The 14,092-nt window shown below is 45.8% G+C and overlaps 1 protein-coding gene across 1 annotated transcript; it reads right to left on the minus strand.

Annotated features, from left to right (window-relative positions):
* Positions 1-1,803: 1,803 nt before the first annotated feature.
* On the minus strand, positions 1,804-10,026 carry RPL26L1 (ribosomal protein L26 like 1). Its single transcript, XM_008692372.2, is given in 5 exon segments — positions 1,804-2,152; positions 2,154-2,177; positions 3,144-3,284; positions 9,398-9,574; positions 9,985-10,026. Coding segments are annotated over 4 exon segments (441 nt in total). The 5' UTR covers positions 9,566-9,574; positions 9,985-10,026; the 3' UTR covers positions 1,804-2,044.
* Between the last annotated feature and the right edge of the window lie 4,066 nt (positions 10,027-14,092).

Consider the following 14,092-nt stretch of genomic DNA (forward strand, 5'->3'; position numbering starts at 1 on the left):
GGCCTGGGTTCAAATTCTGACTCTATCTCTTGTGCTCTCTGGGATCTGGACAATTAATCTAAGCTCATTTTTCTTCATCAGGCAAACTGGGAAATAACAGATTCAATCAACATTTACTAAGAAACTCCAATGTATCAGGCCACGTGTCACTATAAAAGGCATATTATAATTTTATGCATTTTCATCATTTATGAATTTTAATCAATAATTTATTACCGAAGCAAGGGAGGTTTTTATTTACTTTTTATTTTTTTTAAGTAGGCTCCATGCCCAATGGGGGGCTTGAACTCACAACCTTGGGACTGAGACCTGAGCTGAGATCAAGAGTCAGATGCTTAACTGACTGAGCCACCCAGGCACCCCACGGGAGGATTTTGGATGCGGATCCGGAGCTAACTCTTGAAGGGTAACTAGAAGTGATGGAACCAGAAAGAGTTAGGGGTCCTCGGAAAAACAAAGAGAAGTCATTTTAGGCCCCAGCTACTTTCCATGATCTATGCCCAGCTGGTTCTTCTTGCCCTAGCACACTTCTTGCAGAACTTCCTAGGAGGTGTCAGAATTACAAAGAAAAACAAAAACCTCAATAGTTAAGGATTTTAAGGGAACAAAGAGAATGCAAAAACTAACAGATTCTAGTAGGCCAGGAAACAGCCTAACCATATCAGAGATAATAAATCAGTGGCAAAACTCCCAGGGCTGTTTCAAAAGTAAGCAAGGCCCTGCATTCCTTCCCTGAGATAAGGAGCCCAAGACCCAATCCAGTTTATATTGGCTCTCAGAGCTTGCCCATAGCCCTCTCCTCTTGTCCAACAGTTACCTCTGCTCATTATAATGTTAAAATCCCCACCCAAGGAGAAGGACAAACCTCATTAATATAACATACAATGTTTGCATAGGCATGTTTCCTTAAGACATGTGCACAACCTTATGCCCACCTCTACCTACAGTGAAGAAACTCCTTTCTGAATATTCATCATAACCCTAAATAAAAGAAACCTATTCACCCCTACCTGGGGAGTCACGGATTTGGAAGCTATTCCCTGTGATCTTATTTGCTGCAAATAGTTTCCTTTGTATAACAACCCCTGATGTACTCTCTACCTATAACTCACTAAGGAGTGAACTCACATTAGTTTGGTTGCAGTTAGATCTGGAGTTGAAAACTCAAGATGCCAGTGGGGGCCCAGCAAGTTGTGTACAGGAATGGTGCTGGATGGGAAGCAGCCAGCCTCTGAGCTCCACACAACTGATGCTGTGTGGAATCGGGGCCCCATGCAACCAGATGAAGCAAGATCTGGATTTCTCCATGAAATCCCTCAACTTTTAAATGTTGGAAATTGACCTATTAAAATTATGAAAACAGAAGGACAAACATAATCTGTGAACCAAATCCTGCCTCCAGACTGTGTCAGTCTGGAGTTTCCTGAGTTAGCTCCAGGTGAGAGGAAGGACATTTCAGTCATTTGGAAATGCACTTGCAAAGTCAAGACCTTGGGAAGGGCAACGTGGTCAGGGAGCTGCATGCCATTTGGTTTGGCTGGAGCACAAGGGAGAGGAAGCAGGCCATGGAGCAATCCATCAGACTTGAGACAGGAGTACAGAGCAGCACCAGCCACTGAACAAGGTCTTACAGGTGCCAGTTTACATCACGACTACCACTAAGTGGGACAAACCCCTGAATTAGGGACCAGAACCCTGTCCTGTCCACCCAATCAGCATGAGGTCCAGGCAAGACCAGAGCCATCCTGCCGCTGCTATTCTATTGCTCAGTACATTAAACACAGAAAAAATGGCATCAAGAAATTGACAGTAAGATGAATTTTATCTATAAAACAATGCAAATTCCCCTTGGAATTAGGAAACATTTTCAATGTTAGTCATAAAATTATTAATTAAAACAGCAAAAGCGGATTTACAAAGCTACATTATCAATAGCAAAACAGGAAGGAGATGAAATGTTTGGCAGACATCTTGAGAAGTTTCAAAGGAACACACACCAGGCTAAAGGTCTACAGTTAAACCGCGCTTGCACAATAGGTTACAATCACTCCTGCATTTTCTCAATAAGTTCTTCCTTATATTTGCCTTTCTCTTTTCCAAACTGTCGAGATTTGGCTTTGCGTTCGAGAATTTTTTTCCGATCTTTGTCCAGCTAAATTTAGCCTGGTGATAACCACCTGTTAAAGAGTAAGAAAACAGATCTTTATTTATTTATTTTTTTTAAGGAAAGGATTTATAACTACAATTATTTTGTACAGAACAGCTTTTCCCAGGGGCGCCTGGGTAGCGCAGTGGTTAAGCATCTGCCTTTGGCTCAGGGCGTGATCCCAGTGTTCTGGGTTCGAGCCCCACATCAGGCTCCTCCACTAAGAGCCTGCTTCTTCCTCTCCCACTCCCCCTGCTTGTGTTCCCTCTCTCGCTGGCTGTCTCTCTCTGTCAAATAAATAAATAAAATCTTTAAAAAAAAAAAAAAAAAGAACAGCTTTTCCCAACAATAGCAGTTTGGGTTCCTTCTGCTACCCACCCTCCTACCCTCTTACTCCTGAGGATGTAAGAGACCAGTTAGATATTAGTGATATCAAATACCATTTGGGCTGGGAAAAATTATACTACCAAGACGTTTCTGGTTTGTCTATCACCCCTTGGCTGGCAAAATGCATTGTTTTTTAAAAAACATCTGCATTCCCACCAGCTACTGGACCATAGATCATAAGGATAAGTAAGACCCTCATCACTCTGCCCTTATCTGTAACTCTGGAGGAGAAAGACCCTACAATACAGTGCATGAAATAGGAGTGCAAATGAGGAACAGCCTATTCCAAGAGGTGGGTGTGCAGGCCACAGTAAGAGACGTTCTCAATTCTCCCTTTGGACATCATCCAGTGGGAAAGCGATGCCCACAATACCTGGAACCCTCTTGCAACCTGCTCGAAGACAGAGCCTTCGGCAAGGATGACAAAACAGACAAGAAAAGAATCTGGATCCCTGATGGTATCACAGGCCAGTGAACGGATCAAGCCTGCCTGACCTTCCTCTAGAAGTCTTTGCCTGGGCCACCTGAGTAGATAGTGCCAACGCACTGAGAACTCCAATAACAGCGCTAAGCTACACAGCTGCTACCACCGCTCAGTCCCAGGACATACCTTGCTCGGGTGAATGCCCACGTGGACAGCTGTGCCATTAGCCTTCTCACGCTGCACCCGCTCGATATAGATGACGTACTTCTTTCTGTACACCTGGACTACCTTGCCAATTTGCTGCCCTTTGTAGTGTCCTCGAACCACCTAAGAGAAAACACAAAAGAGAATTTTCCCCCCATTCAAATATGTGAACATCACAGAGAGGAAACTAATTATCAGGAACACACAGACTAACATATAACTTGTTGCACAAAAGCAGATGAACCCTAGCAGTCAAAAGTCAGCTATTTTTTGGCTATAAACCTGCTCTGTGTTGTCCTAAGTCAGGTGAAAATTCTTCACCTGAATTTTTTTCTTATCTGAAACAAAAAATTCCTTAAACTAACATGGTCATCACAGAACTAGTCCCAAGAGTAAAAAAGTATAATCGCTATACACCCAAAACTAACACAATCTTATATATCAATTGTATCTCAGTTAAATAAAAGTAAAATTTAAGAAAGAAAAAATATAATTGCTCTTAAGTGATTAAATGGAGAAGGATGGTTAAAGATATTATACTGAGACTCTCATGCAACCATTTAAAATCTGTTTTCGAAAATAATTTATGACCTAGGAAAATGCTGAAGACAGGACCTTAAAAAAAAAAAAAAAGAAAACAAAGCTTTAGATGAAAGATAGTCTGAATCTTGTATATGTATGTTTCAGATATACGGCATGTAACAAGATGGGGTGGAAATATATCTAAGTGTCAATAATGGTTGCCCAGAAGGACTATAGATGACTTTTTAAAAAATGTACTATTCTTCCAAATTCCAAGACTTTTTTTGTGGGACTTGAACTCACGACCTTGCAATCAAGACCTGAGCTGAGATCAAGAGTCAGACACTCAACCAACTGAGCTACCCAGGTGCCCCCAAATTTCAAGATTTCTATAATTAGCACAAATATTTTACAGTCAGAAAAAAATTAAATTGTTAAATTAAAATCTCTTGGGCTGTCTTCACATACTAAAAATCTACTCACACTTCAACACTATTCAAAACCAACCAGGTTATGATTTCCCTGAAGGCACAAGCCTATTAAACAGGAGCCACAATACAGCTGGTGCTGATATAGTAAAATTAAGGAAATACCATATAAAAAACTAGAGAATCTCAATACTCCTAAGATGTCTATTTAGATTGTTCAGCTTACTTACCAAGGTGATTTTCAGGTTGAAAAGAGAACAGCCAGGCCTCACTGAAAATCCACCACACTCTGTATGACCAGAGAGACTCTTACATGCAAGAGTCTGTGAAAAAGCCCCTTAACCATCATCAAGACTGAAGAAAGAGGTTAGTAAAGTGAGTCCAAAGGAACACCCTGGTTAAAGAGAACTGGACAAACACTAGACCAGCGAGGAGAGGGACAGGACAAGACTAACCTGGTTGGAAAGGGGAGGGAGAAAAGGCAAAGATTGTATCCAAAATCTGGTTGAGCAACTGGATGGACAGATATGCCTTTCCCAGAGGCATGGAACATGGGGGAAGAAACACGTTAGCAGAAAACAGCGTAGCTGGGAACATGCTGAGTCTGAGGCATCTCGTAACACTCTAGTGGAGAATTCCACACACAGCTGGAAGACAACTGAGCTGACAACAAAGACCTGGGAATCCTCCAAAGATGGCGATTCAGAGCCTGATTTTGCTCAGGGAGCTTATGGGACGAGGGCAGAATGCAGAAATCCAAGAAAAGCCAACATTTTGGAAAAGCTTATAAGGCAGACTGAGGTGGCCACAGAGAATGGGAAACGGGGAATGTGGGGTTACTGCAGCCAAGGAAAGAATGTCAAATGCCATGGAATGGTCAACTACAGGAAGGATGACGGAACAAATGTGACAACAAGCTGTTAACTAATGAACATGCAAATACATATGCTCACTACCTGGAACACGGCACAGGGAACTTACTGGATCGTAATTATGGTGATGGCTACGCGGCTTTTCATCTGCCGAAACCCACCTGTGCGTTTTACTATATGTAAATTATGCCTCGGTTTTATTTATTTTTCATTTGTGGAGACATTTAATAATTCACTAACGTTGCACAGAAGTACAATAACAAGGGCGAAGGGGAGTGTTGGAGTGACTGAAGTAACAGGTACAAAATCATGATTACAGAAGTTTCAGACTTCAGAAGGGGGCGGAGCGGAGACTGCAAGTACTCTGAAAGAAAAAGGTATTCATTTGGTTCCCAAATGGAAAGGAGTGGCTCTGAGACAGACATATATTGTGCACGGGTGACCATGTGAAGATCTGCAAAACTGCCCTGTTGGCTAGAGATAGCAGTTAGCTGTCTGGGAGAGGAACCAAAAGGTTTTCATCATTTGGTAGCAACCGGAGGCTACTACAGATTTCTAAAGAGAACAGTGTGTAAAAAGTTGAGAAGCTAGAGGCAGGGGTTCCTGAAATAATCTGGATAGAGAGTCACTGGAGCTATAAGTGAACGTAAAGAAGACAGGCCCATTAAAAAAACAGTAAATCCTGGGCCCAGGATGTGGATGAAGGAGATGGCTTAGAGAAAGTTTAAGCATACCAGCCTTGGAAGAAGCACAAGAAGGAGGCAGCTGCCAGGCACAAGGGGAAATTGGGCCAAGCTGAAGTGTTCTTGCAAAGCAGATAATGAGTTCTAAAAAACCAATCCAAAAAATAAGGAATGCAAACTGAATCAAATGTCCACTTCTGGAGGTGCACAGGTCAAAATGAATGCCACAGTTTCGGGGGAGGGGAAGCAGTGTGCTGCAGGGAAAGAAGAACTAGGCAAGGGTAAAGGTTCACAGGCCAGAGAACTGGCAAATCCTCATCGAGGAGAACCTCGATATGGCCTTAACATGGAAGCCAGAAAGGACAGTATTCTGATGTGTGTCTCCTTGGCTGTCAGTCATGGCTCCTCTGAGCTTACCCTGAACTCACCTAGAATCCTCAAGAGTTACCAAAGGCAGAAAAGATGTGTTCGTCCCATGAGTCCAGCTTTGGATCAGTGTCTTCAGAGAATAGGTTTCAAAATTCTGACTTTGAGAGCTAGGGCAGAGATGCCCTCTCCAACCCTGCTGGGATGTGGCAGGCAGTTCACATTATCTCAAGAGGCAGCTGGGACTTCAATCATTTTGCTTCAGTTCCACGAGCAGAGTGGTGGAGTCAAAGCTCCGGCCTGGCTGAAGGTCGAAAGGAATTCCAGTTGTGATGCCGTGACTTGGCATGCCTGTTCTGGAACCACACCTGGATCCTGGACTCGGAGCAGGGTGAGCGCAGACAGGCACTGGCACAGGCGGATGTCAGGGTACATGGTCTGGAGGAAGACGAGCTCCAGCAGCTGCAGGTGGGCCCAGTATGCCTCAGTTTAAAAAGAAATAAAATCAAATCGTGTTCACTGCTAGGAAGCAAATATAAATAAGAGGGTGCTATGATACCACGCTGATTAATGTATCTGGGAAGGCTTTTCTGAGGAACTGACATTCAAGGTAACATTTGAACAATGAGGAGTTGGTCAGGTAAATGGGAGAAGAAAGAGCATTCCAGGCAGAGGGAGCCTTCTGGGCAAAGACCCCGAGGGAGGAAAGATCAAGGCATACTTAGGGCCCTGAAAAGGCCAGTGTGTCTGAAGTACAGAGCATGTGGGGGCATAACAGGGTAAGACGAGGGTGAACAAGTAGACCAGGACTGGGGCACACAGGGCCTTGTTGTCAATGATTTTAGATTGATAGTAAGTAATCAAGCACCAATGATAGGTTCTAAGCAGAATCTAATTTGCAAAAATGCCCCTCTGTGGAGAATGCCTGACCAGGGCAAGAGTGGAAGCTGGAATGCCTTGAACTAACCTGGAAATGTAAAGAAGTGGTCAGAATTAAGACTAATTTTAGAGACAGAATCAATAAAATTAAGTAATGGATTAGAAATGGATTAGGAAGAGAGAGATGTTAGGGAGAATTTAAAGGTTTATGGCACAGGCAAGTGAAAAAGTGTTGCTTATCGAAGTGTGAAATATGGGAGGAAAAGCAGATTACAGACAGTAGCAGCGTCCGATCAAGAGTACTCCCGGATTAGAAGCTTGAGACAGCTACGAGGTGTTTAAATAAGGATGTTCCATGCGCGGTTAGAGCTACGGTCTGTGCTCTGGAAAGTGGTTTGGACTGGGATATAAAAGAGGGAGTTGTGAGCACAGGGCAGATGTTTAGATCTCGGAAGAGATATTATCACCCAGATAGGCAATGCAGGCAAGATGAGATGTTAGACCAGGTGCAGACCCTGACAAACTCCACAATTTAGAGATCAGAGGAGAAACAGCCAGCATAGGAATCTGAGAAGTCAAAAGTAAACTGAGCCCGAATGGTCACAGAAGCCAAAAAGCCAAACTATTTCAAGAAGTAAGGCAGGGCTACCTATGCCAAATGCTGCTGAAAAAGTCAAGCATGATGAGACCAAGGTGTCTCCACCGGATTTAGTCACAAACAAGTTACTGGTTACCTCAGCCAAAAGCAGTTTCTAAAAAGTAGTGAGATACAGTTCAGGTTAGAGAGGGTCTAGGTATAAATGGGGGGGGGGGTGAGGAAGTGTAGACAACCCTTTTGAAGGTGCTGGCTATTCATGTGGAACAGAGAGCAGTACTGGAAAGAAATGGGGGGGCCGGAAAGAGAATCTAAACTTTCCAGTTTTCTTGCAAAATCAAGAATCTGACAACAAGGAGCCTGCATTTCCCCACGGTAGCAATGGGTTAAAGGTACACAATATCCTTTAAATGAGGCATGAGCTTTCCAGTTGCTATTTATTTCCTTCCTTCCTCCCTCCCTCCCTTCCTTCTTTCCCTCCCTTTTCTTTTCCCTTCCCTTCCCTTCTTTCTTTCTAGATTTTATTTATTTATTTGACAGAGAGAGAGACAGCCAGCGAGAGGGAACACAAGCAGGGGGAGTGGGAGAGGAAGACGCAGGCTCCCAGCGCAGCAGGGAGCCCGATGCGGGGCTCGATCCCAGAACCCTAAGATCATGCCCTGAGCCGAAGGCAGATGCTTAAGGACTGAGCCACCCAGGCGCCCCCAGTTGCTATTTTCTTGCCATCAGCCAACTTCCCTTTTGTAATTTGCCTACCTAGCCCTTACATGTATTTGCAATTCCCCCATTCTAGAACACGTCTGATGGGAAGGACCTAGAAGAGAAGTTGCAACTGTTGATCATACCTCTGAACGATTCTTTCCACTCTATTCCTGTCATTCCTCAAGCCAAATTATCCCCTGGTTTCAAGCTACTCCTCAAAATGTTCCTCAAAGCTTCAAAGTGCCCAGTGCCTTAGAAGACACATTAAATCCCTTAGCCTCATCCCCTTTCATTCTCTAAAACAATGGTTCTCAATTAAGGGAAGGGGGGGTGGATCTTGCCCCCCGGGGACACTTGACAATATCTGGAAATATTTTTGCTTGTCACAAATGTGAGGAAGTACTACTGGCATCTAGTGAGGAGAGGCCAGGGATGCAGCTAAACATCCCACCATGCACAGGAGAGCTCCCCACAACAAAGAAGTACCCAGTCCAAGATGTCAACAGTGCTGAGGCTGGGAATCCCTGCTCTAGAATGTTGAGCTGCATGGCGACAGGTGTCTTGTCAGTCCTGCTTACTGCTAGAGCCGAGAACAGTGCCTGCTCCATAAATACTCCTTTAAGGAGTTAATCTACCCAGTCTATTTCAGTCGTCCCCCACTTTCCCTTTCTTACCACACACCACAAGCTCTAGGAAGAACAGACGTCTTATACTTTCTCACAAGGATCATTCTCTTTCATAATTTCATGCTTCTGACTTGCTCCTTTTCTATTCTCTCTGCCAAATCCAGTACCACCAAATGCCCAGCCTCCGCTAAACCCAACACTACTTAAACACTACTCTTACCGCACTTTCTCCCGGAGAATCTGGTTCAAAGAGCCACCCTGAGCAATGCCTGGGAAACTTGCAGGCAAGGGACTAAATCGAAAAGCAAAGTTTTGCTTGGCCGGTATACTATTTTTTAAACAATCATTACCATTAAAGAATTGCATCTGAATGCCCTCAGTTAAGCTGGGTAGACACGCTGGTGGCCCCATCTCTGGTCCCACACATCTGCAGGGTGACATTACTCGCCAGGGTGGTGAGGGCATGTGAGTCTACGACTTCCCCACGTCCACGCACACGTGACATTCTTAGGCGGCACCAGAGCGACATGCAGCTAGGTCACGGGAGCCTGAGGGAGACCAACCTGGACCTCGTCGTCCTCGCGTATGGGCATGGAGCGGACGCTGTATTTCTGCCGCAGCTCCTCGGACAGTGGGGAAGACGTGATCTTCCTGCGCACGTGCGAGGGGGCATTGAAGTGGCGTTTGCGGTTTTTGCTGCGGTCCGAGGTAACGAAGGGGTTGAACTTCATGTTGACCGTCTGCAAAGAGAGGCGTGGGAAGAGGGGGATGGATGCTCGGTTGGGTACCAGGGCCTGCTCTCCATCCAGGACACTCCTCCCCATCGCTGCACAAGGGCTCCACGGGCGGAGGTGGCCTCGGAAGAAGGTGGCTGAGGGAGGAGAATGGGGGAAGCGAAGGGTCTGGGTGTTACACAGAGTAAGGCAAGCGTGGGGAGCGCCTGCCTGACCAGAGGGGTCGTGGGAAGAGGACGGCACTGGGACCTCGAAGCTGACTGTGGGAGGAAGATTCGAGCAGGAGAAGAAAGCCCGCTCGGAGGTCACAAAGAGAGGTCTCTGGGGAGGTGGGCGGCCCCGCGGCACGTCGGGGAAGGATCCACCCGGGCCGAGAGCTTCTCACTCGGACAAAACACCAGCCTCTATCTACTTACCTCGCGCCCGGTAGGCTCAGGCCGCGAGCGCGCAAGGCCGGAAGTGAGGGTTTCCTTGCCGCGCAAGCGTAGAAAGGAAGCGGAGCCCCGTTCCTGCCCCAACGAGACTGAGTGGCGCCCCCTGCGACTTGGGGTGGGATCGCAGTGCCTCACTCCAAGGGGGGCATTTCAGGGCTGTGAGGCTTCGAGGGTTCCGCCAGGACCCAAACAAGAGTTGGCACCGCCGGGGAGAAGGAGCATACTTCTCTAGGGCCTGCAATAGAGGCCTACTGGTGTTTTAAAAATAGGCACACCAAGAGTCCCTTTCTTATCCCAAACTCTTGCTTTGCCTCTTGTTGCCCTCGGCTGAGGTGATTGGTTTAATTATGTTGTTGGTTGCTTTGGGCATTCATGATGATCCAAATACAATCCACTGATTTGCTCCTTCAAAGTCACTGAGAAACTTGCTCAAAATGCAAAATTTTTGTGCTCCATCACAGTCCTAGGAAAGCAGGCACTGGTAGGTCTGGGTATTAAAGCAAGCTCTCCCCTCCTCCCGCCCACCCAAAGATTTTGAGGTGCAACAATGGAGAGCGTGAGAACCAACCACCTGGTCTTGCAAAACTTCCCCCCAGTTTTTTACCCCTGCTGGGTGATGTAGGAAAGACATTAGGTTTTGAAGCCAGAGCCAAGAAAGAATTCTTGAGACGTCTTTGGTGCAAAAAGGTGGTTTTATTAAAGCAAGGGGACAGGACCCATGGGCAGAAAGGGGTGCACTGGGGTCATGAGAAGTGGCCCATTATATACTTTCAAGTTGGGACGGGGTTCGGGATAGCATAAGTCTCTAAGGAATTTTGCAAGCAAGATTTCTAGGACCTTGAGGGGGCTGACTGTTGTTGGGAAAAGGTCATTTATTACCCTCTAATACAACCTTAGTCATGAGACCCTTGGAATGTATACAGTGGGCCATATGCTTGGGGGATGATTACCAACACGTATCTTGGGGGGTTTAGAGATAACGGAAGTTTCCAAAGGAATTTTTAAATGTTAAAGTAGACTTACAGGATTGGGGGGAGGGGTCCAGGCTGGATTGTCTTTTGCCCTTAGCGAGTATTTACATCGAGGCAGTTGAGTCCCTAGAGGAATGTCACTCTGCCTGTTTCAAGGACTTGTCAATGGGCTATTGGTAATAAGGAAATTTAATAATTTTTCTTCTGCCTTTGTTTCCCACATCATTGGGGAGAGCTGCGGTTGTAGAATCAGGCCTGGATCCAAGTGCCTCTTCATGTGGCTGGACCTTGGGGAGATGCCTCCATATTTCTGAGCCTCAGTTTTCACATCTGTGAAATGGGGATGATCTTAGCAGGTGACTCGTAGAGTTGTTAAGAGGATTAAATGAGTTAATCCGCTGGAAGTGTTTAGAGCTCAATTACAGTAAGCCGTTATTCCTAATGAAAGCATAGGGGCTTGCTCCAGGACAGCCCTAAAGCTGGGCCTCACATCCACGAGTCCTCACTTTCAGACTATCGCCATTAACTCCCGATGAGGCAAACTGTAAGATTTCTGTGTTTCATGTAAACACGGTCCACGGACCTTGGAAGAAAAACTGCCGTGTACCAGCTCCGCCTCCCATCCCGGGAAGAACGCCCGGAGACGCGGGCGCCACCCGCCGGCTAGTCAGGCTAAGACACCCCGCGAGGCCCTTGGGAATGAAAGGTCTCGCTGTGCGGGAGACTTCCAGTGATTGATGGACTTAATCATTGAAAGAATTGATTCATTCATTCAGTTCATATGTATTAAGCACCTACTTTGTGCCACATGTCAGATAGAACACTTTGTGGTGCTCAGTTAACAGATGGACACCCTGAAATTCAGAGAGAAGCTTGTCTTGCCAGAATCGGGCAGGTCCCCTACTCTCCATTTATTAGTGTCTTCAGGCATATGGTGATGCAATTGTTAAACACCAGCATTTACTCATACTCATGGTCAACCAGGGCATCTGCCGTGATCCCTGAACCTGCCGGGTCCTATTTTAGGTTTCATTCCAGACACACACACACACACACACACACACACACACACACACACACACATCCCACCCGCAGTAGGTGTTGGTGACTTCTGGCTCTCAGACTCAGGATGGCCAACACCTGGGCTGGTTGGAGAAGCCATGGCAGCAGGGTAAGCGGTGTGAAACTTGTTGAGGCAATAGCAACCAAAAGGCCATCAGGCTCCAAGAGTAAGGAGGCTGGGGGGAGGTTGGGGGGGGGGAAGCATAAGGAGGATCTTTAATGTCTTCACCACAAAAAAGAAATGGCAATTACGTGAGGTGATGGAAGTGTAAACTGAGCTACTATGGTAATCATTTTGCAATACCTGAGTGTATCAACTCAACCTTTGCGCACCTTAAACTCACAGTATTATAGGTCACCATGAGGACAGATCATTCAACCCGGGATAATCAAGGTATGGTCATGATCAACCAGGGCGGGGAGGTATGTCTTTACACCCCTCACCCCACACTCAGTAAAATTAAGACAGGTGCAATGACATCACCAGATAAGACCTTGAGAGCCTGAGGCTCTGTTACTCTCAATGAGGACTCAGTGGGATCGGATGGTATCTTGCCTCATGTCCACCCTTGGAAACATGCACAGGAATTGGTACTGAACCCCGGGGCCTAGGACAGGGCTAGCACAGAGGAAATGCCCAGGGAATATTTTTATGTCTCTGAGGCAGAGGGTGGTACATGGGGAAAAATGTGAGCCCAGATTCTGATTGCCTGGGTTTGGCTCTCCATCACTTCCTGGCTGTGCAGCTTTGGGTAAGATATTTAGCCTCTTGACACTTTCCTCATCAGAGAAATGGGAATAATAATATTTACCTCATTGGCTTGGTGCCAGGATTAAATGAACCCTTAGCACAATACCTGGCACAAAGTAAGCACTTAATAAATAGTAGAAATTATTATTAAATGAATAGTAACGGCTAATCTTACTTGGCTGAACATTTAATGTCAGGCATTGTGCCAAGTTTTACAGATGTCACCTTAATCTGGTAAACAATCCTCTGAATTGTTCCTTTTACAGGCGAAAGAACAGGTTCTGTGGGGTGCCTGGGTGGCTCAGTCAGTTGTGTCCCACTCTCGATTTTGGCTCGGGTCATGATCTCAGGGTCATGAGATGGAGCCCTATCCAGCTCCCTGCTCAGCGGGGAGTCTGCTCCATGATTCTCTCTCTCCCTCTGTCCCTACCCCGACCTCGAGTCTGCACTCCCACACATGCTCTCAAATAAATAAATCTTTAAGAAAAAAAAAAAAACAGGTTCTGAATGATTTTAATTTTTTTTTTAAGTAGCCTCCACACCCACTGTGGGGCTTGAACTCATGACGCTGGGATCAAGAGGTGCGTGCTCTACCAACTGAGCCAGCCAGGTGCCCCAAATAGGTTCTAAATGAGACGGGAGGAGAGGATGAACACAGTCCACCATTAGATACTCAATACACTTATTGTTATCTGGCAGCCAATGAAGATAATGATGAGATCCATAGTCGTTAACACAGGAAGTGGTCTATTGTGGAAAAGAGTAAACTACAAAATACTATGAACAGCGTGACCCCATTTTGTTTATGGAAGGCTATCACTACAGTGTTAACAATGACTACCTCTGATTAGTGGAATCAGGGCCCACTTTAAGTTTTCCTTTTTGCTCTTTTCTGATTTTCCTCCAGTGGGACCACGAGCATGTATTATTTGTGTAATTAAAATGTTTTAAGGGCCTTACATTTTTTAAGAGGATTCCCAAATGTTCAATTTAGCTTCCTTTGCAGGCTGTTTAAAAAGGAAGAAAACAGGGGAGCCTGGGTGGCACAGCGGTTAAGCATCTGCCTTCGGCTCAGGGCATGATCCCGGCGTTATGGGATCGAGCCCCACATCAGGCTCCTCCACTATGAGCCTGCTTCTTCCTCTCCCACTCCCCCTGCTTGTGTTCCCTCTCTCGCTGGCTGTCTCTATCTCTGTCGAATAAAAAGGTAAAATCTTTAAAAAAAAAAAAAAAAGGAAGAAAACAAAAACAAAAGTACCCTCACCACTTTCAATTTCCCCCTTTTTGGGGGGTGGGGGTCAGTTCC

This window comes from Ursus maritimus, unplaced genomic scaffold (genome assembly GCF_017311325.1).
Source record: "Ursus maritimus isolate PB19 unplaced genomic scaffold, ASM1731132v1 scaffold_15, whole genome shotgun sequence".
In the NCBI taxonomy this organism is placed as follows: Eukaryota; Metazoa; Chordata; class Mammalia; order Carnivora; family Ursidae; genus Ursus; species Ursus maritimus.